The 20,662-nt window shown below is 38.0% G+C and overlaps 2 protein-coding genes across 6 annotated transcripts in view; one reads left to right on the top strand and one right to left on the bottom strand.

Annotated features, from left to right (window-relative positions):
- LOC114648040 (24-hydroxycholesterol 7-alpha-hydroxylase) overlaps positions 1–1,541 on the bottom strand; it is a 149,686-nt gene extending 148,145 nt beyond the window's left edge. For all 4 annotated transcript variants that reach the window (XM_028796831.2, XM_051925604.1, XM_051925603.1 and 1 more), the window contains exon 1: positions 1,316–1,541. In XM_028796831.2, coding sequence (XP_028652664.2) covers positions 1,316–1,492 — 177 coding nt within the window. In that variant the 5' untranslated portion in view covers positions 1,493–1,541. The remainder of the gene's footprint in view (positions 1–1,315) is intronic.
- A 171-nt stretch (positions 1,542–1,712) lies between these two features.
- Positions 1,713–20,662, top strand: part of slc25a27 (solute carrier family 25 member 27) — a 33,067-nt gene continuing 14,117 nt past the window's right edge. Inside the window, exons 1-4 of one of the 2 annotated variants that reach the window (XM_028796830.2) lie at positions 1,713–2,259; positions 13,198–13,383; positions 13,772–13,856; positions 15,086–15,208. In XM_028796830.2, coding sequence (XP_028652663.1) covers positions 13,296–13,383; positions 13,772–13,856; positions 15,086–15,208 — 296 coding nt within the window. In that variant the 5' untranslated portion in view covers positions 1,713–2,259; positions 13,198–13,295. The remainder of the gene's footprint in view (positions 2,260–13,197; positions 13,384–13,771; positions 13,857–15,085; positions 15,209–20,662) is intronic. The other variant, XM_028796829.2, reaches the window with a different exon arrangement.

Here is a 20,662-nt window from a genome sequence, read left to right as displayed (position 1 = left end):
AACACTCATATTACCACCCCTGTCCTGCAACAAGAATCCAGTTCACAAAACTTACCCTGATCAGAAGTCCTCTTAATGGCTCTGCTCCACATTAATCTTTCATCATTCTCACACTGCTTCTCTCTGTAGGATCCTCCTTGAAGACTCTGCTGTACCTCTTTCTGCCTACTTACTAAGCATCTGCCATTCAGGAATACTTAAAAGGTTCTCCTATACTCTCTTCTTGTTCTCATGAAATGAAATTAGTTTCTCACAATCAGAACTACTCTAGCTTACAGACCTTCATAACAGGTATCTTAAAGATCCACTTCACTACACAATACTACTTAAGCTCCCCACACTCATGTTTACTTTGGATTTACTGTGGAAAATCTACATGTTTCTCTTTAACATTTAGCCATGCTGTAAACTGCAAATCATACCTTATCAAACATTGTCAATTGACTGTTTATTCTGCATTGTATTTCCAGCCACTCAAACATAATACATGTGTACTGATTACTGTAATGCTCTTTTAACAAAATTATCATTCAGATACAAAAGTGGTAAATGAAACTTTGAATAAGGCAGCAGTGTGGCACACTGGGTAGTTGCTACAAAACACTGTTTGGACATATAATCTGTGTAGAATTCAGCAGCCTTAACCCTGAACTGATGCATGGATGGATGGATTGAAGGATACATGAATATCTTCCTATAGTTTCAATACATTATTTAGATCGGGGATGTAGCAGTTATTTTAAATGACCCAAACTTTAAAAACGTATAAAATAATGTGTTCGGATTCATGTGAGGCTTATTACTTTTCGACAACTTTTGTTCTTGATACTGTACACCTTCATGTTTTCTATTTTTACTTTTTTGTTTTACTTTTTATTTAGACGGTTTTGACACAAATGCAAAAATACGGTTCAAAAATCGAGACTTTTACATTAACAGACATAGCACTTTTTATTTTGACAATGAACACTTGTTTGGGGTCATGTTCTTATTTTCATTTATTTTTAAAAAGTACTTGTTACTTGTTTACAGCTTGGACTTCATTATTGAATATTATTTTTATGAAAATCCTGCATTTGTTCTTGCCAACTTCAAAAAACATTCCACAAAAATGTTAACAAATTTACTCACCAATATAAACAAACGCATTTGTTGCAAGTAAAACTAATAAGTAAAACTAATAATAATAATTCTTTACATTTATATAGCGCTTTCTCAAAACTGAAAACAAAATCTAACGAGAACGGCGCTTCAGTTATTAATCTCATCACATCTTTTTTGCAAAAACACACGTGAATAGCAAAAACCTGATTACCTTGGCTCGGGCTTTTTCCACAAAGTCCAAAGGAGCCCTGCCAAATTGGAAGGCAACTCCGAACCAGGGCAACCAGCCTCTGATGCAAGGAGGGTAATTATGTTGTTTGTTCTTTGTGTAAAATAAGCAGAATGAAAGTACTAATACTGCAATTAAGCATAGCACTGCAGGAACCATCGTGCATACAAAATTCAATATAACCCCGGTGTAATGTGAGCGCGTTTAGTAATACACACGATCAAAAGAGGTGATTATTAAGTGATGTGTTGACCACCCAATCATTGAAAGGAAAAATTGAACGCTATCCAATTACAAAAAGGGGCGAGTATTTCCCGCGCTAGGAGAAAGTGGAATTGTGGGAATTGTATTTTTTAAGAACGCCATTCTCCTTGTCATTCTCGGCGGTATAGGACTGGCAGTTAATTTTAGCAGCGCCTGTCAGGAACTACAAATGATTATTTCTGCTCTTTCACTTCGTATGATTTGTGTGATAACGCGTAGGACACACGGAGAGGACTTTGTCCCACAATTGGAGACTGGATACCGCTCGTTTTCACACAGAGGTGGTTTATGTAGCAGTGTCTTGTGTAAATCTTCACCAAATGACGAACCTCTTAAGCTACACCGCCACCTTATTTATCTAGTAATTGGTGTTAATAGAAATGGAAGAGGAAAATCTGTCAACTGCAGAGAAATGGCCACGGATGACAAAGTTCATGCTGTCTGCCTGCGCGGCCGCTCTTGCCGAAATAGGTATGGAATTAAGCAGAGAGGGGGTGCAGGACACACGGGGGACTTTGTCGATAGTCTCGTGCAGTTACGGTAGTTAGTGGCGTGCAAAGGAGGACATTTGAAAAGAAACGCCGCATGTCTAGCGTGGTGTCAAAGCGCATCCGGACCTTCCGGAGTTTGGACTTTCAAAGCTATGTATGAGTGATTTACAGGTAAATTGACAAAATTGATGTGTACTACTGTAAAAATTTCTTCAGGTAATAATTTTCCAAACATAATTAATGTTGAAAAAACACTGTAGTTATCCAGTGCCATTGACCAGGTGTTCACAGTCTACTCTATGGCGTAGCAGACGGTCAAATTAATATCTAAAAGTAGTTGTATTGAAAATGTATTGAAAAAAAGTTTATTCTGCATAATGCATGAAAACAATTTTTGTAGTAATGAAACTATATCGATTCATTTTTGATTACTTTCCAATAGTGTTATTATTTCCAACATCCCAGATTCCCTGCCTTAAACTTTTGAAGATGTGTATGTTGTGTTTGTGTGAATAAAGAATTCCCAGACAGGTATTGCCGCCTACTGATTAAGAAACAACCTGAAAATTACAGTCTGTTGTATTAATCGAGTTCATTGATCTGCCTGTACTGTTATTTTACAAATGTGTGACTTCATAAGGTACAGTATGCAACTTAATATGAAAATTGCTAGACCAGTGTGTGTTTGGATGAGAGTTTTGAATTTGTACCAGGAGTATATTAATTTATGATAACATCAATGAGACTTCTCTATCGAGGTTGCATCAAGGTCTCAGAATCTCCTACCAATTGAGTGCTGAAGTCTGTGAATATGTAAATTTAGTCATTAACCTATGGTATAGTACTATGCCCTTTTTATTATCCTTGCCTTGGATCAGAAACTGCATGTTCTGTCTGATCTTGATCTTCACCCAAAGCTTGCATTATATCAGTAGATATGTTAGGCTGATTTACACTGTTGCTTTTGATAAAGTTATCTCCATACATTTGCACGGAATATATTGTATGAACTTAAAGGCAAGCAGATCATTATCTGTCACTGTTCCAGTATACACATGATATTTAAGTTTTTCCACACAGTTCGGTTTTTCAAATAATTTTTTTTTCCTGTAATGTGTCTTGGTTAGAATGGTCCAATTAAAATATACAGGTTCTAACATCATAATACTGTCAGAATTGCTTAATTGCGCCATTCATGTTTTTGGTACTAGCATTTCCTAGAGAGATCATCACACTTTGTAAATCTTTCAGCTCTTTGTATAATTCATCACTTTTTTCAAAACATATAAATCACTTTTTCATGTGGCAGTTTTACTCCTTTTTAGCTGTGCCACATGCAAATCCTAGCTAAATTTATTTGAGAAATTGTTTTATCAGTCACTATTCATAAAAGAAGTTAATAAACAAAAAAACACAACCCTTCTTATCTTATAGTAACTTTTGTGGCAAGGTGCATCACAAGGCACCATGACTCATTTTATCTGTCTATCTATAAAGGGTTTTCAGTAATTATCATCAGACTATTTTATATGCACTAACATAAAATTCTCAGTCATATATTGCAGCAGATTGTTTCTCTGTACAAATAACGTACACTGCTGTAGCCCACACAGAGTATTGTAATTTTATGTGAGAACTAATTGCTATACAATATGTTCTAGCACAATATGCTCGGCTATAAACCAAAAGATTTTGCAGAGTCTTCTTCCTAGCTTTTTTCTCACATTTCTGCATGGTCAGCTGTCAAACATGCTACCTGCCACTTGTTCCGGTCAAGGATGTCCCTGGCACAATGTTGACTTGTCGCTCATCCTCTTTGATTCGGTCAAGCCAACGTTTTTCAGTCTTCCTCATGGGCTCTGGCATATTTGTGTCTTTGCCACTGAGCTGTTGTCACTTGACATAGCCATACCATCCGAGCTATGCATTACACAGCTTCTCATCAATTGGTGCCACACACATGAACTTCTGAACATCTTCATTCATAACATGGTTGAGTCTGGTCAGGTTGAATACCCATCACAGCATTTGCATCTCCATGATTTTTAGTGCTTGCTCGTGGTTGGTGGAGGCTGGCCAGCATTCTGCCCCATAAATGGCCACTAGGTGGATAACCACTATACGTATATATGTTCTTCAGATATTTTGGGATCTTGCGGTCACAGAGGACACCAGTGACCTGGCACCACTTCAGCCATGCTGCATTGACTGAAGCTTGGGCATCTGGGTGGGTGTCACCATCTGAACGGGGGTCTTCCCAGACTGTCTTAAGACTGCAGTAGTTAAACCCCTACTTAAGAAAAATAATCTCGACCCCTCTTCTCTTGAAAATTATAGACCCATCTCTAACCTGCCTTTCTTAAGTAAAATTCTAGAGAAGGCAGTCATTATGCAGTTAAATGAGCACCTCAATAAACATGCTATTCTTGATAAATTTCAGTCAGGTTTTAGAACAAATCACAGCACAGAAACTGCACTCGTTAAAGTAGTAAATGACTTGCGGGTAAATGCAGACAGAGGCCATTTATCTGTTCTCATCCTCTTAGATTTGAGTGCCGCATTTGACACTATTGATCATAATATTCTTAAGAATCGCCTTAGTCAATGGGTGGGCCTCTCTGGCAGTGTCTTAAACTGGTTTGAATCCTACCTGGCAGGGAGAAAATTCTTTGTTAGTTGTGATAATTATAACTCAAAGACACATGATATTCTATATGGTGTTCCACAAGGCTCTATCCTGGGTCCGCTGCTCTTCTCAATCTACATGCTTCCATTAGGTCAGATTATCTCGGGACATAACGTGAGCTACCACAGCTATGCTGATGACACACAGCTGTATTTATCAATAGCACCTGATGACCCCAAATCTCTTGATTCGCTAACACAATGTCTAACCTGTATCTCAGAATGGATGAATAGTAACTTTCTCAAATTAAATAAAGAAAAAACCGAAATCTTAGTGATTGGCAATAATGGATACAATGAGGCTATTAGAAATAAACTGGATGCATTAGGATTAAAAGTCAAATCGGAGGTAAAAAGCTTAGGGGTAACCGTTGATTGTAATCTGAATTTTAAATCGCATATTAATAAAATCACTAGGACAGCATTTTTTCACCTAAGGAACATAGCAAAAGTTAGACCTCTTATATCATCGAAAGATGCAGAGAAATTAGTTCATGCGTTTGTCTTTAGTCGGCTAGATTACTGTAATGCACTCCTCTCAGGACTACCCAAAAAAGACATCAATCGTTTGCAGTTAGTGCAGAATGCAGCTGCTAGAATCCTTACCAGGAAAAGAAAATCCGAACACATTTCTCCAGTTTTGATGTCACTACACTGGTTACCTGTGTCATTCAGAATTGACTTTAAAATTCTGCTTATGGTTTATAAAGCTTTAAATAATCTCGCCCCGTCTTATATATCGGAATGTCTGACACCTTATATTCCAAATCGCAACCTCAGATCCTCAACTGAGTGTCTCCTTAGAATTCCAAGAGCAAAACTTAAAAGAAGTGGTGAGGCGGCCTTCTGCTGTTATGCACCTAAAATCTGGAATAGCCTGCCAGTAGGAATTCGCCAGGCTAATACAGTGGAGCACTTTAAAAAACTACTGAAAACACATTACTTTAACATGGCCTTCTCATAACTTCACTGTAATTTAATCCTGACACTCTGTATATCCAATTCATTATAATAACTATTCATTCAAAATTTGTACCAACCCCTACTCTCTCTTCTGTTTTCTTTTCCGGTGTCCTATTGGTGGTGGCTTGTGCCACCACCATCTACCCAAAGCACCATGATGTTCCAACAATGATGGATGGATTAAAAGCCAGAAGTCTGTATAACCATCAGCATCAAGTGACTCCGTGAGAACCCTAAATACAAAGAGGACTATTTCATTTATGTTAGGTAGAATGCCCAAAGGGGACTGGGCGGTCTCGTGGCCTGGAACCCCTACAGATTTTATTTTTTTCTCCAGCCTTCTGGAGTTTTTTTTTGTTTTTTCTGTCCACCCTGGCCATCGGACCTTACTCCTTTCTATGTTAACTAATGTTGTCTTATTTTAATTTCTTATTTGTCTTTTATTCTTCTTTTCTTCATTATGTAAAGCACTTTGAGCTACTTTTTGTATGAAAATGTGCTATATAAATAAATGTTGTTGTTGTTGTTGTTGAACAGACGAGTGATTCCAGGTAATTCAGTGAAATTCATGAGCTCATGTACACAGACTCGGATGGCCCCATCAGTCTGGGTGCCACACTCCATGTATCTATTTGCTTGATATTTAATCGGAGACCATGTTTTTTGAGTCATGTTTTCTATCACTTCATAAGATCTTCTAAGGCCTGCTGGGTTTCCTCTATAAGCACAACGTCATTGGTGTACAGGATTGTGTCCATGGATGCAGCATCTGGAGATCCACGGTGGTTGTGTCCTTGCATAGGGTAAAAAGCATGGGCGAAAGTGTAGATCCCTGATGGACACCCCTGTTGATGGTCAAGGGTGGTGAGATGCTGGCTAGGCACAAAAGTATGCTGGTGGCTTCCACGTAAAGCAGTTGTGCCCACTAGTCGTATGCTTATGCATGAGTTCGGAGGGCTCGCCATTTTACTCAGTCGAACGCCTTCTCCAGGTCTAGGAAGGCCATGTGATGCTGCTTGTTCTTTTCCCGGTGTCTCTCCTTCAGGAGCCAAAGGGCATCTAAGATGTCCGTCATGCGCCAACTGCTGACAAATCCACGCTGATTGTTCAGGATTGCCACAATGTTCCTTAATCTTCTCTCCAGCGCGTGTTCGAAAATCTTCATGGTATGACAAAGTAAGCAAATCAGGAGGTAGTTTATACAGTTGTTAATGTCTTCTTTGCTTTTCCATATCGGGATCATAATGCTAGTGGACCAAGTTCGGTGACTTGCCTTCAGCGATGATGCAGTTGAAGAGTGTTGCCAGCAGATTGGCACCACTGCTGCCAAGTAACTTCCAGACCTCCGCTGGTATATTGTCTGGTCCTGTGACTTTCCCATTCTTCATCTTCCTGTCTGCCCGTTCAATGTCCTTGGTGGTTATCTTGGGAACGGGGCCTCCAGTTGGGTCGGCTTCTGGGATGGGCTGGTGCAGGAACTTTTCATTAGAGATCTTTGAAAACAAGGCATTCCAGTGCTGTAAGATATCAGTCGGATCCCCTAGGATTCTCTGGTCTTCTTCCTTGATAATCTTAACTTGTCCAATATTTTGGGTTGATCGGTGATGCCAGTTGGCAAGGTGGGATAGTTTGTTGGCACCTCTGGGCTCGTCCATCTGGGTATACAGTTCTTTGTAATGTCTAGCCTTTGCTTTGCTGCTGATTTAAGCATCTTGTATCATTGTCGATCATCATCGGGTTGTGATTTGTACCATTTCTTTAGCACCATTTTATTCTCTTTGATCAGCACTTGTAATTCTTCTCTCCACTACCAGGCCTGTTTGTTGGTAAATATTGCCTACAAGGTTTCATTTTCCCAGTGTCCGGGTGGCTACTTTTTGGATCTGATCAAGGATTTCTGACCAATGGTCTTGTATTTATTAGTTGGGCTCTATCTCAAGTTTTCCAAGTTCATCAGTGATCTGTTCTTTTGCCTCCACTAGCTTCCACCACTTGATGTGTACCTCTCTCATCTTTTGGATTTTTGTGGGTCCATCAAGTTTAATCCTTAAGTCGAATACGAGGAGGCTGCACTGTGGGGCAACATTGTCTCACGGGATAACCTTGCCCTCCAATGCCAGCTTAAGGTCACTCTGCTGGACGATGCAATTTTCCAGTTTGAGTGGAGTGCCCTCCACTGTTGTATGTTACCAAATGTGATGTTCAATTTTTGTAGAAAGTATTGGTGATGATGAGATCATGAGCCCACCACGCAGTCTAATATCCAGCGTCATTTCAGGTGCTGAAACCTTGGCCCCCATGTTGCTGCATGTAGCCATCTCTGGCTGTTCCAATGTGTCCATTCAGATTGCCACCAATAAGTAGGTGCTCATCATAAAGTATAGATTGCAGGAGCGCATCAACACTTTCCCAGAATTCGTCCTTTTTGTCTTCCAAGCAGTTGGTTTGGGATGCATAGCATGAAATAATTCAGAGTGTGGATTTTGCAGAGTCAATCTTGGAAAAAGTCACTTCGCTCCCTAGGGCTACAAGTATAGACAATAAAAACAGTAAAAAAATTCAGATTTTCACAGCTCAAGGTGGTGAAAAAAGTGCATAATTTCTTGATGTACAGCATTGGGCATAGTTCAATATAAAGGTTTAGTAACATCACAACTCTTAAAATCATATTAAAAATGACATGGAAGTAAAATCTAGAAGTGTTTTATTTTAATCCCAATTTCCTGAGTGCACAAATTCATGGCAGAGAATAGTAGTGTACCCACAGAGAGCAGAATATTAGAATCCAGCAGATTAAGGCTGTTGGCCAGTTATGCAATTTTGAGTATAGACAGAATTTTATTTTTCTCCATAGGGAAGTTTGGCTTTTTACAGAAGTTCATTAAATAAACAAATATATAATATAGTTATTTAGTTTATATATATATATATATATATATATATATATATATATATACAGTGGTGTGAAAAACTATTTGCCCCCTTCCTGATTTCTTATTCTTTTGCATGTTTGTCACACAAAATGTTTCTGATCATCAAACACATTTAACCATTAGTCAAATATAACACAAGTAAACACAAAATGCAGTTTTTAAATGATGGTTTTTATTATTTAGGGAGAAAAAAAATCCAAACCTACATGGCCCTGTGTGAAAAAGTAATTGCCCCCTTGTTAAAAAATAACCTAACTGTGGTGTATCACACCTGAGTTCAATTTCCGTAGCCACCCCCAGGCCTGATTACTGCCACACCTGTTTCAATCAAGAAATCACTTAAATAGGAGCTGCCTGACACAGAGAAGTAGACCAAAAGCACCTCAAAAGCTAGACATCATGCCAAGATCCAAAGAAATTCAGGAACAAATGAGAACAGAAGTAATTGAGATCTATCAGTCTGGTAAAGGTTATAAAGCCATTTCTAAAGCTTTGGGACTCCAGCGAACCACAGTGAGAGCCATTATCCACAAATGGCAAAAACATGGAACAGTGGTGAACCTTCCCAGGAGTGGCCGGCCGACCAAAATTACCCCAAGAGCGCAGAGACGACTCATCCGAGAGGTCACAAAAGACCCCAGGACAACGTCTAAAGAACTGCAGGCCTCACTTGCCTCAATTAAGGTCAGTGTTCACGACTCCACCATAAGAAAGAGACTGGGCAAAAACGGCCTGCATGGCAGATGTCCAAGACGCAAACCACTGTTAAGCAAAAAGAACATTAGGGCTCGTCTCAATTTTGCTAAGAAACATCTCAATGATTGCCAAGACTTTTGGGAAAATACCTTGTGGACTGATGAGACAAAAGTTGAACTTTTTGGAAGGCAAATGTCCCGTTACATCTGGCGTAAAAGGAACACAGCATTTCAGAAAAAGAACATCATACCAACAGTAAAATATGGTAGTGGTAGTGTGATGGTCTGGGGTTGTTTTGCTGCTTCAGGACCTGGAAGGCTTGCTGTGATAGATGGAACCATGAATTCTACTGTCTACCAAAAAATCCTGAAGGAGAATGTTCGGCCATCTGTTCGTCAACTCAAGCTGAAGCGATCTTGAGTGCTGCAACAGGACAATGACCCAAAACACACCAGAAAATCCACCTCTGAATGGCTGAAGAAAAACAAAATGAAGACTTTGGAGTGGCCTAGTCAAAGTCCTGACCTGAATCCAATTGAGATGCTATGGCATGACCTTAAAAAGGCGGTTCATGCTAGAAAACCCTCAAATAAAGCTGAATTACAACAATTTTGCAAAGATGAGTGGGCCAAAATTCCTCCAGAGCGCTGTCAAAGACTCATTGCAAGTTATCGCAAACGCTTGATTGCAGTTATTGCTGCTAAGGGTGGCCCAACCAGTTATTAGGTTCAGGGGGCAATTACTTTTTCACACAGGGCCATGTAGGTTTGGATTTTTTTTCTCCCTAAATAATAAAAACCACCATTTACAAACTGCATTTTGTGTTTACTTGTGTTATATTTGACTAATGGTTAAATGTGTTTGATGATCAGAAACATTTTGTGTGACAAACATGCAAAAGAATAAGAAATCAGGAAGGGGGCAAATAGTTTTTCACACCACTGTATATATATATATATATACCACTTCAGTTTTTCCAGTTTATCTTCAAATTTAATCAATTGAAATGCCATGAATGACCTAAAATGGTGAAAATGTAAGCAGTAAACTGCCAGAGGTTTAAATTTAAAGTTTAGGTTACAAAAACTGAAAAAAATGGAATTTCAGAATATTACAAATGGGCCATCCTGCAGAGAACAACTAATAGGTTACAACCTACAGATATTCTGCAGCAATTAAAGTAAAGTAAGCGTTGCAAGTTGAATCAAACAGTTTGCAAAGGTGTCCCGACTTTTGTTGATTACTTAAAAACCCTGTCTGTCTTAAGAGCAGAGTTGGAAGAGACCGTGTTACAACATCTTCTGAAGTACTACTTGGACAATATTACACAGTAGAAAGTTGTAAATACCAGCGATAATAACAAGAAAATGGCAATTAACAAATGAAATGAGGCAGAGCATTATTGCCGTTAGAAGTGTAGGCCTTTCATTTAGAGAAATTGCAAAAGAAAAATCAAAGTGTCACTGAGTATGGTGTCCTACACAGTCTAAAGGCAATTGGAAACTGGAAGAAACTGATAGGAAGAGATCTAGCAGACCCAAAGTTACAACCCAATCAGAAGACCAGTTTCTGATGGTCACCAGCTTGCATGACATGTGCCTCACAACACAACAGGTTCAAGCTCAGCTTAACAGTGGTACAAAAAAGCAGTTTCTAACTGTGAAGAGGAGACTTTGCACCGCAGGTTTGACGGGGCAAGTGGCAGTAAGAAAGCCAAAGGACAAAATAGGGCCTTGAAATACCAGCTGTGGACTACTGCAGGAAGTCTTACAGACCAATGAATCAAAATTTGAAATCTTTGGTTCATCACACATGATGTTTCAATGCCATCTAGTTGGTGGAAGGATGGTTCCTCAGTATGTCACACCAGCTGTCAGACATGGAAGAGGAAGAGTGATGGTCTGGTGTGTTCTTTTGCTGGTGGCAGAGTTGGTGACTTGCACAGAGTGACTGGCATTCTGAATCAAAAAGGTTACCACTGTTTGGCTTTTAAATCAGCAAAAGATGGCTACTTTAATATATCAAAAATTTGAATAAAATTTTATATACTTAATGATTCCTTGAGCAATGTTTTTATTTGCCATTGTTTAGTTGTTCTATGCCTTGATTTCATGAAACATTAAGACATTAAATTGTGTGCATTTTTGCAAAAAACTGAGGTTTCTAAAACTTTTGGCTGGTATTGTATATTTATATATATATATATATATATAATATATATATATATAATATGCTGAAAGTACTCCGTGTTAGTTTGTAAGAGTGAGGATGTGCAGCATTGTTCACAGTGGCAATCAGTTTTGTTTTAATTCTCTCCTTTGCTACCACCTTCAGGAGTTCCAGAGTGCATCCCATAACTGAGACTGCACAGCAATAGCTAGTAATTACATTTTGTCTTTAAAACAGAATAACTGTTTTAAACAAATTGCTTAAAACTATAAATTATTAATGTACATTTATGTGGCTGAGCTTCCATCTGCTCATACTTTCAGGGCACAAATGTCTTTTCTTTTTATAGTAAGATGAATACAAACCTTTCATATTTCTGGGTTATCAATCATTTGTAGGAACAGATCTTCATTAGAGAGACAACGTTTGCATACTCTATTAATATCATGTATTTGAGTGGAGCCTACCAATACAGTATCAGAAAAAAGGTTTGTAGGACTTCAGACTTTAGTCACCAATCAACCTAACCTGCATGTTTTTGAGAAATCGGGCAACACCAAAGTAACCAAAAAAAAAAAAATTCAACACAAAGAGAACATTCAAATGCCAAACAGATAGTAACCAACCAAGGACTGTGGTAACCATTTCAACATCAGGCTTCCATAAACAAAACCTGTTACAATACAGAAGAATTTGTTAAATCAACTGAATTATAGCTAAAATTTGTCAAGCTGACTCGATCCAGTCCAAGATTTAGGGGTGCTGAAGCATATCTCTGCTACATCAGTCTATTGCAATCAATTTACACTCACAAACACACTCACATGGGTCCTGTTTAGAGTTTCCAAATCACCTAACATGCACATTTCTAGAGAGAGAGGAGGGAAACCAGACTTCCCAGAGGAAAACCAACACAGACATGGGAAGTACATGCAAACACCTCACAGATAAAGAGACTGCAGGACTTAAACTCTGGACGTTAGATCCAAAAGGCAGCAGGGCCAACTACAGCACTATTCTCATTCCAATAGAAAATAGATCATAAATTTACTGTTATCAGTCACCCATCTTAGTTATGCATGGACCAATGGTATAAACACTCTAATGTTTAAAAATGTGCTTTTGTTTTATTTAATTTAATTTGACCTATAATCAAATGTGTTTTACAATAAAATATGTTTTTTAAAGCATAATATTTTAATGAATTTAGAAGTCAAACAAAGTAAAATTTCAAAAGTATTACTCTACCTTACATTTTCACTTTAATCTATTCTAGCTTCTTTAATGGGTGGTACAGTTGTGATAGCAGTGCTTCCACAGACATTCAGTTTCCTGGGTTCAAATCCTACACTAGGATGTTGACTGAGTGGAGTTTCTATGTTTCTCCTGGGTCTGCATGGATTTTACAGTTGCAACCTCAAACACAATTAGTTTAGGTTACGTGCCAATTCTAATTTGAGAGTGTACACATATGGTACCTGTAGTTGACTGTTGCCCTGTGCAGTGTTGTTTCTCACCTTGCAACCACTGCTGCAATGATAGGCTCCTGCCCACCAAACCCCCCTGCATGACCATGCATTAAATTTAGTGGGTTGAGAATACAGTATGTATATATGTGCATTAAAGGAATTATACATAAGACATTCACATGGTGCTTTTTCAGTTACCTTTCCACTGGATCTGACAAAAACCCGACTCCAGATTCAAGGTGAACTCGCTCATCAGCTTCATGGTGAAAGGAAGAACGTGCCATACAAAGGGATGGTCCGCACAGCAATTGGAATTGTTACTGAAGAAGGGCCGCTTAAGCTGTGGCAAGGAGTCACTCCTGCCATCTACAGACACATAGGTACTACCTGATTAATTTTATTATTAATCTGCATTAGTGGACCAATGATGACTGTTTTGCATTATTAGAAAGAAGTGAGGTTGCATTCCTAAAATATATTCGATCATTTATATTTTTTTAATTTTTCTAATGCAGTATACTGTATATCAAGACAGATGCATTTCTTTTTTTATCCTGAAACTATTTGTAACAGTTTTCCCTAAAATAAGGATACTAATATACTACAGTATACACAATTAAAGTCAAAATCAATTTGGCAGACAAGAGCATTATTTGAAACAAGGGAACTGTCCAAATGTCATCCTTTACAATGCAATTCTTCTGCAGTCTTGTCTGCATTACTGTTGTCTTTATTTTAATTATTATTGTTTGACATTCGAATGGACAGTGTATTCAGGTGTGCGGATGCTTGCTTATGAACAGCTGCGAGACTCGGTGTTGGGAAGAAATGAAGATGGCAGTTTTCCACTGTGGTCAGTAAAAATTAAATACAATTAAACATACTCTGTTTTCAGAACCTTCCCTTGTAAAACAGTGCTTGTCAATAGTAAAGTCTCAGGTGAAAAGAAAGATGCCTAAGGATTGTCTTGGTTCTCTTCATTAATTTAATGTTGTTTATTAATGTATTCAACCTCATAATTACTTAATTAGTAATTCTCTGCAACATTTCGTCTACTGTAAAAATTTGGATTAGATCTGTTTATGAATGTGTTCAAAGTTGGGAGTCGCTGCTCAGGGATTTAGTTATATTAAGACATTAATGTAATCATAGACAAATCTAAAAATAAACCCTGAAATGAAATTCCAGATTTAAATCATTTGTTACACAAGCCACTGTATTACTCACCTGAGTTAGTAAAAACCGAGCAGTTCAATCAAGGTTAGCATTTACAAGCCTGGTATATTTCAGCAGAGTTCAAATGTTTATCAATGCAGTTTAACAGCACACTATTTAATCCAATGCTTCAGTAGTACCATTGCCAAAACTTGCATAACCTGACACATAAACTGTAAAATTTGATAGCTGTAGCACTAAAGGTCAAAACAGACAATGCTACGTAATTGTGTTCTAAATACAGTACTGTATACATGCTTAATTCAATTTATGGTTGCAAGTGTCCAAACTGATCACAGCAGCATTGGGAGCATAACAAGAGCAAAACCCTGAAAGTATTGAAGTCCTTTGCAGGGTACACTCTCTCTGTCTCTCTCTCACACACAAACACACACACACACACTCGGACAATTTGGAGTAGCCAGTTATGCTAACTTACATGTCTTTGAGATATTAATGAAGGACACAGGAAACAAAGCAAGTCCTACTAAGAATATGGTTGTGTCAAATTTGAACCAGGACTCTCTGAGTCATGAACCAATACTGCTTACCAGTTTAATGTCCTGCCGCCCCCACTGTTTCCGTTCAGTAACTGTACTGTTTTCATAAGTAGCACACATTATGCACAGTTTCCCTATATCCTTAGTTTTACAACAGCAACAATTTTAAAAGCATAAGGTGCAGTTCTATCATAGTAAGTATATATTATACTAAATTGCTAATTGTTACAGATTTTTTCTGCTCAGAACATGAATCTTTATGTATTTTCTACCTTGAAATCAGTATATTGCTAAGTAATGATTGCTTTTTGGTTTTATCTATTACAAAGCTCTTAATCAAAATACACTGTCAATTTTTATGACTCAGGAAAGCATCTGTTGGTGCTATGCTATCCGGTGCCATTGGACAGTTTTTTGCTAGCCCAACAGACCTTGTAAAAGTCCAAATGCAGATGGAAGGGAAAAGAAGATTAGAAGGAAAGCCACCAAGGTAAGCCTAAATGATGATGATACTGACACTTTATACACATCCATTTAATACAGAAAAGTGTAGCTTCATGAAAACCCAGTTTTATTTTTTGATTTTTGTGTGTGCTCTGTGTGCTGATGCTGTCTGTCAGCTTAAGATGTCTAATGTAATAACCCAACACTTAATTAGTTATGAATTAACGAGATTCTTTAGTTATGGAGAACTGAGCCTACACTTTTTTTATAAATAAATCAAAATGATTTTAGCATTTAAAAGGCTACATACAATAACTGTTCATACAGATTTTATCACACGTGAAACCATTTGCTGTAGCATACAGGATTATGATTCTTTTTATAAGAGCAAGAGAATAGATTTTATTTTATGTGTTTATTAATTACTGATTCTTTTGCTTAACATTAAAGTCCTCTCCAAACGACATGTTTTTTTGTTGACTGTATAAATGTAAACATTTTTTACCAAATATTTCTGAACACTATTATCCTTATTGTTACTGAGAATTTTATAAAAGAAATAGATAAAAAGGCAGGTTTGATTGATTTGAATTAGCCAAAAATGCAACAGTTTAGCAACTGTTATGTTTAAAACATTAAAACCTAACATAACAATATGAAATATGTAATTCAGGGTGTGGGATTAGGAGCAACATCAAGGACAAGGCAGGAAACAACTGGTGCCATTGCATCACAGGGTTCATTGATACACACACAAGGCCCATTCATTACCAAATAACATAAACTTTTGGAAAGTTGGGAGGACAACTGGAGTACTCAGACAGACACAGAGAGAACATGCAAACTAATCGTGGATGGCACCCCTTTCTATTTACTTTTTAGCCCAGATTGCACAATAACTTCAGTTAATCAAATCAAAGTACATCTAATATGTATTATTATAATCAGTTCAACTAATTCAGTGAATTAATGCAGATTTACATATTACAGGTTATTTTATGTATTACTAGCTATATTACTTGTTGAAGACAGGTAATAGAATACATTTAAAAATATTTTATACTTGGTATCTCTTGTCTTATGTGTTCCCTCAGCACTCTTCATACGCCTTTCCTTGGTATCCTTGTCTGTCCCTTCCTTTCTCAGTCGCACTCCTGTAAAGCCTGCTTCTCAGGCTTTGTCATTTCGAGATGTCTTGCTTGCCTCCTGTCCGTTTTTTGACTACTGCTATTACGCACTGTGAAAACATTATTCTTGTCTTCCAAATACTTCCCATCTTTAAAGGCAACTCTCAGTTTTCCTCCTACACCTTTCCATTGTAACCTGTGTCTCGAATACTCTTGCCTAGCGCTTCCTGTATCAGTCTTGTTTGTCTGAGCAGCCAAAGTGAAACTGACCAATCAGACCAAAGCCAAACTGACCATTCAGATTGCTGAGAAGGGCCAGACACACAAACACACACACACAGAGTCAGTAGCATTTTATTATATAGAAGATTGAGTGTAGTTGCGAAAAACACTTTCTACAATGTTATAAGCTTGTTGTGATCGCCTCGCTTTTACAATATTAAGAACTAACAACAGAATACTAATTCACAATAGCTGGAAGACCCTCACAGGACTAAACAGATCATATATATGTGTTAAACTGAGCAAGACTGCGAGACTTAACTCTACCTCTTAGCTCTATACTCTAAAAAGAACCTTGCTCTGTAATATTTTATATTGTTGGTTAATTTGTTGTTAGATTAAGTTTATTTGCTTTATTGATTGTAATCTATTATTGTAAATGTATTAGTTATTACATCTTTTCACTTGTGGCAATCAACTTTTTTTACCTGTCCAACTACACTTGCTGAGCAAACAGACCCTAGCGTAATGTTTACCGTTTTTGTAAGTTGCCTTTGATAAAAGTGTGTCTGACAAGAAAATACATGTAATTGTAAATGTAAACTTGAATGAAAATGAAAATGGCCAGCAGAGGTCACCTAAACACTGAAGTTTTAAAAACACAAAGTAAATACTGTAAGCTTATGCCAGCAAGCAGTCACAGATACACAAGTAATATAAAAGTACCATTACTGTACACTCATTTAAAGCACAAAATAGGCAAAAAGAATTAATGTCTAGGCCTCAGCAGGAGAGAATTTCTGAATGAATGAGTCACCGCTTGATTTAACAAAGACAAATGTCATTTTAAAAGCTGAGCGCTACTGACCTATGATGTAATAAATGTACTTTTCCCTCTAAGCAAAACTAAAAATATACATGAACAATGCAGAAAAGAATCGGACGGATGTCACTGTGCCAAACAAAGCTTCACCACATCCATGTGGAAAGCCATTGCAAAACCACACCTTCTACATCACTAGCATTTTTGCACTGAATGGAAACCTGACTGGCACAAATGATCCAGCCACTTGAACAATATGTTTATGCCTGTTTGTTTTTTTTTTTTTTTGTTTTTTTTTAGCATTTCCTTTACCAGCTCTCCTAGCTGCAGAGCTGGCCACAAAAAAAATTTCACTTATAAGAGGTGTCATGGTTGGGAACAAGTGTATCTGGATATGCTTGTTACACCTATAGTGTCGATCAAAAGCAGTAATTTGATTTAACAAAATGAAAAGTCGATTTTTGTTTTAAAATAAAATAGTTATGTAGAGTGGCGTGCAAAAGTATTCAGTCCCCTTGAAAGTCATCATAATTTTCTGCATGACAAAAGATTTATACACATATTTATCCATACAGTACTTTTAATGTGAACTCTTATGCTGTACAAATACATTTCCAAAGTCAAAGTAAACCATTTTCTGTAGATATTTAACTGAAGAGTTACTAACTTAGAAGTTAGTGTTTGCATAAGAATTTGCACATTGTTCAGGAGTGATTCTTCCCCATTCTCCTTGGCAGAATTCACAAGAGATATCATCTAGGCTGGTGGGAGGTGGCCTCTGGACAGTAGTTTTCATGTAGTGCCACAGATTCTCAATAGGGTTAAGATCAGGACTTGGCCATTGCAAAACATTCACCTCTCTGTTTTTGAGCCATTTCAGTGTCGCTTTGGCTTTATGCCTGGCGTCATTGTCATGCTGAAAGATGAATCTGCACCCAAGCCATAGGTTCATAGCAGACTGGAACAAGTTCTCAAGCAATATTGGGCCGTATTTGTGTCCGTCCTTTGTCCCTTCAACTCTGACAGGATTCCCAGTCCCAGCACATGAAAAGCATCCCCATAGCATGATGCTGCCACCACCATATTTCACCATATGTGTGGTGTTTCTTGTGGCATAGGCAGTGTTAGTTTTACGCCACCCATACCTCTTTGAAGTTTGGCCAAAAAGTTCTATTTTGGTCTCATCTGACCATAAAACCTTTTCCCACATCTTAACCGAGTCTTTCTCATGCTTTGTAGCAAATACCAGATGTACTTTCATGTGGACCTTCTTAAGGAATGTTTTCTTTCTTGCTACCCTCCCGTAGAGGCCTGTTTTATGGAGAGCTCTTGAAATTGTAGAGCCATGCATCTTCACTCCTGTTTCAGCCATCGAGCATTGCAGACTTCTAAGAGTGACAGTTAGAGTTTTAGTAGCCTCTCTCACCTGTCAACGGCTTGCTTTGATGTTTAGTTTACTAACCCTAACCCTTCCACTTTCTGATGATGGATCCAACAGTGCTTAATGGGACATTCAAACTCTTAGATTGTTTTTGTAGCCATTTCCTGCCTAGTGCATTTCAATGACTTCATTTCTCACATTAGCAGAATGCTGCTTTGTCTTCATTTTTCCAGTGATTGTCCAACAAAGACAATGGCCCTTACAAAGGGTGCTTTTTGAATCAAGAGAGATACAAAGGACTCACAAGTCGTACCTAATTATGTTTAATTATGACTGTCAAATGGCTGTCACCTTCATGTCATTTGTGACTAAGTTATCATTTCTGTAAACCTGGCGCTTCCAAAGCACAGAGGTTTAAATACTTATGCAAACACTAAGTTTTGAGTTTTTCTTCTTCAGTTAAATATCTACAGAAAATGGTTTATTTTAACTTTGAAAATGTATTGTTACAGCATAAGAGATCACATTAAAATACTGAATGGGTAAATATGTGTACAAATCATTTGTCATGCAGAACATTATGATGACTTTCAAGGGGTTTGCCATGCTACTGTACATAACTACACACCTTCCTCAGAAAACTAGTTATTTTTCACAGATAATTTGTATGCAGACAGTAGTCAGTTGGATGAAAGCAGTAATATTACAAATCCATCCATCCACTATTGGATTCACTTAATCCACTTAAGGGTCTTTGGGGCCATAGCATGTCCCATTAGCATCTGATGCAAGGCAGCAATGAAATTTGGATGGGATGCCAGTTCATCACAGACCAGTAGCATAAATAAACATATTAAACATGTAGAAAGAAGTCTTAGCAATTGCCCAGCTCTCACAGGTAATGTCCTGATTGTACTTGAAAAGGCCCAGAATGCAAACATTATACTCCGTATTTGCAATCAGATGTTGAAAAAAATAAAATAGCAATAAGTTAAAGATACTTTTATTGTATATTCTATGGGATTATTTTTTCTAAGGGCCTTTCTATGCTAGTTACCTCATAGCTTCCGTTTATACAGTAATCCCTCGCTATATCGCGGTTCGACTTTCGCGGCTTCACTCCATCGCGGATTTTATATGTAAACATATTTAAATATATATCGCGGATTTTTTGCTGGTTCGCGGATTTCTGCGGACAATGGGTCTTTTAATTTCTGGTACATGCTTCCTCAGTTGGTTTGCCCAGTTGATTTCATACAAGGGACGCTATTGGCAGATGGCTGAGAAGCTACCCAACCACAGCGCGTATTATGTATTAAATAAAACTCCTCAAATATATTGTGAGCACGGGGGCTGTTCGCACCCCTAGAGGACACGGCCGCTCCTCAAAAAACGCAGAAAGATTACCATCACAGTGCTCCCTTCTTTGCTGGGCTTACATGTGGCAGCTTTGCAAGCGTTATGCTTCCCGCATGGTGCTTTGCATACTTGAAAGATCAAACAGCACATATTGATTTTTGATTGTTTGCTTTCCTCTCTCTCTTTCTCTCTCGCTACGACGAAGGGGGTGTGAGCAGAGGGGCTGTTCGCCTACTGGCCTAGAGGATACGGACGCTCCTCTAAAAAATGCTGAAAGATGCTTGCTCCCTTCCTCGCAGCTACTTTGCGGTGCTTCGCATACTTAAAAGCCAAACAGCCCTATTGATTTTTGACTGTTTGCTTTTTTCTCCCTCTCTCTCTGACGGGCACTCCTTTGAAGAGGAAGATATGTTTGCATTCTTTTAATTGTGAGACGGAACTGTCATCTCTGTCTTGTCATGGAGCACAGTTTAAACTTTTGAAAAAGAGACAAATGTTTGTTTGCAGTGTTTGAATAACGTTCCTGTCTCTCTACAACCTCCTGTGTTTCTGTGCAAATCTGTGACCCAAGCATGACAATATAAAAAT

The sequence above is a fragment of the Erpetoichthys calabaricus genome, chromosome 3 (assembly GCF_900747795.2).
Source record: "Erpetoichthys calabaricus chromosome 3, fErpCal1.3, whole genome shotgun sequence".
NCBI lineage: Eukaryota > Metazoa > Chordata > Cladistia > Polypteriformes > Polypteridae > Erpetoichthys > Erpetoichthys calabaricus.
The sequence above is the reverse complement of the archived record's forward strand: the minus strand, read 5'-3'. Positions and strand labels throughout refer to the sequence as shown.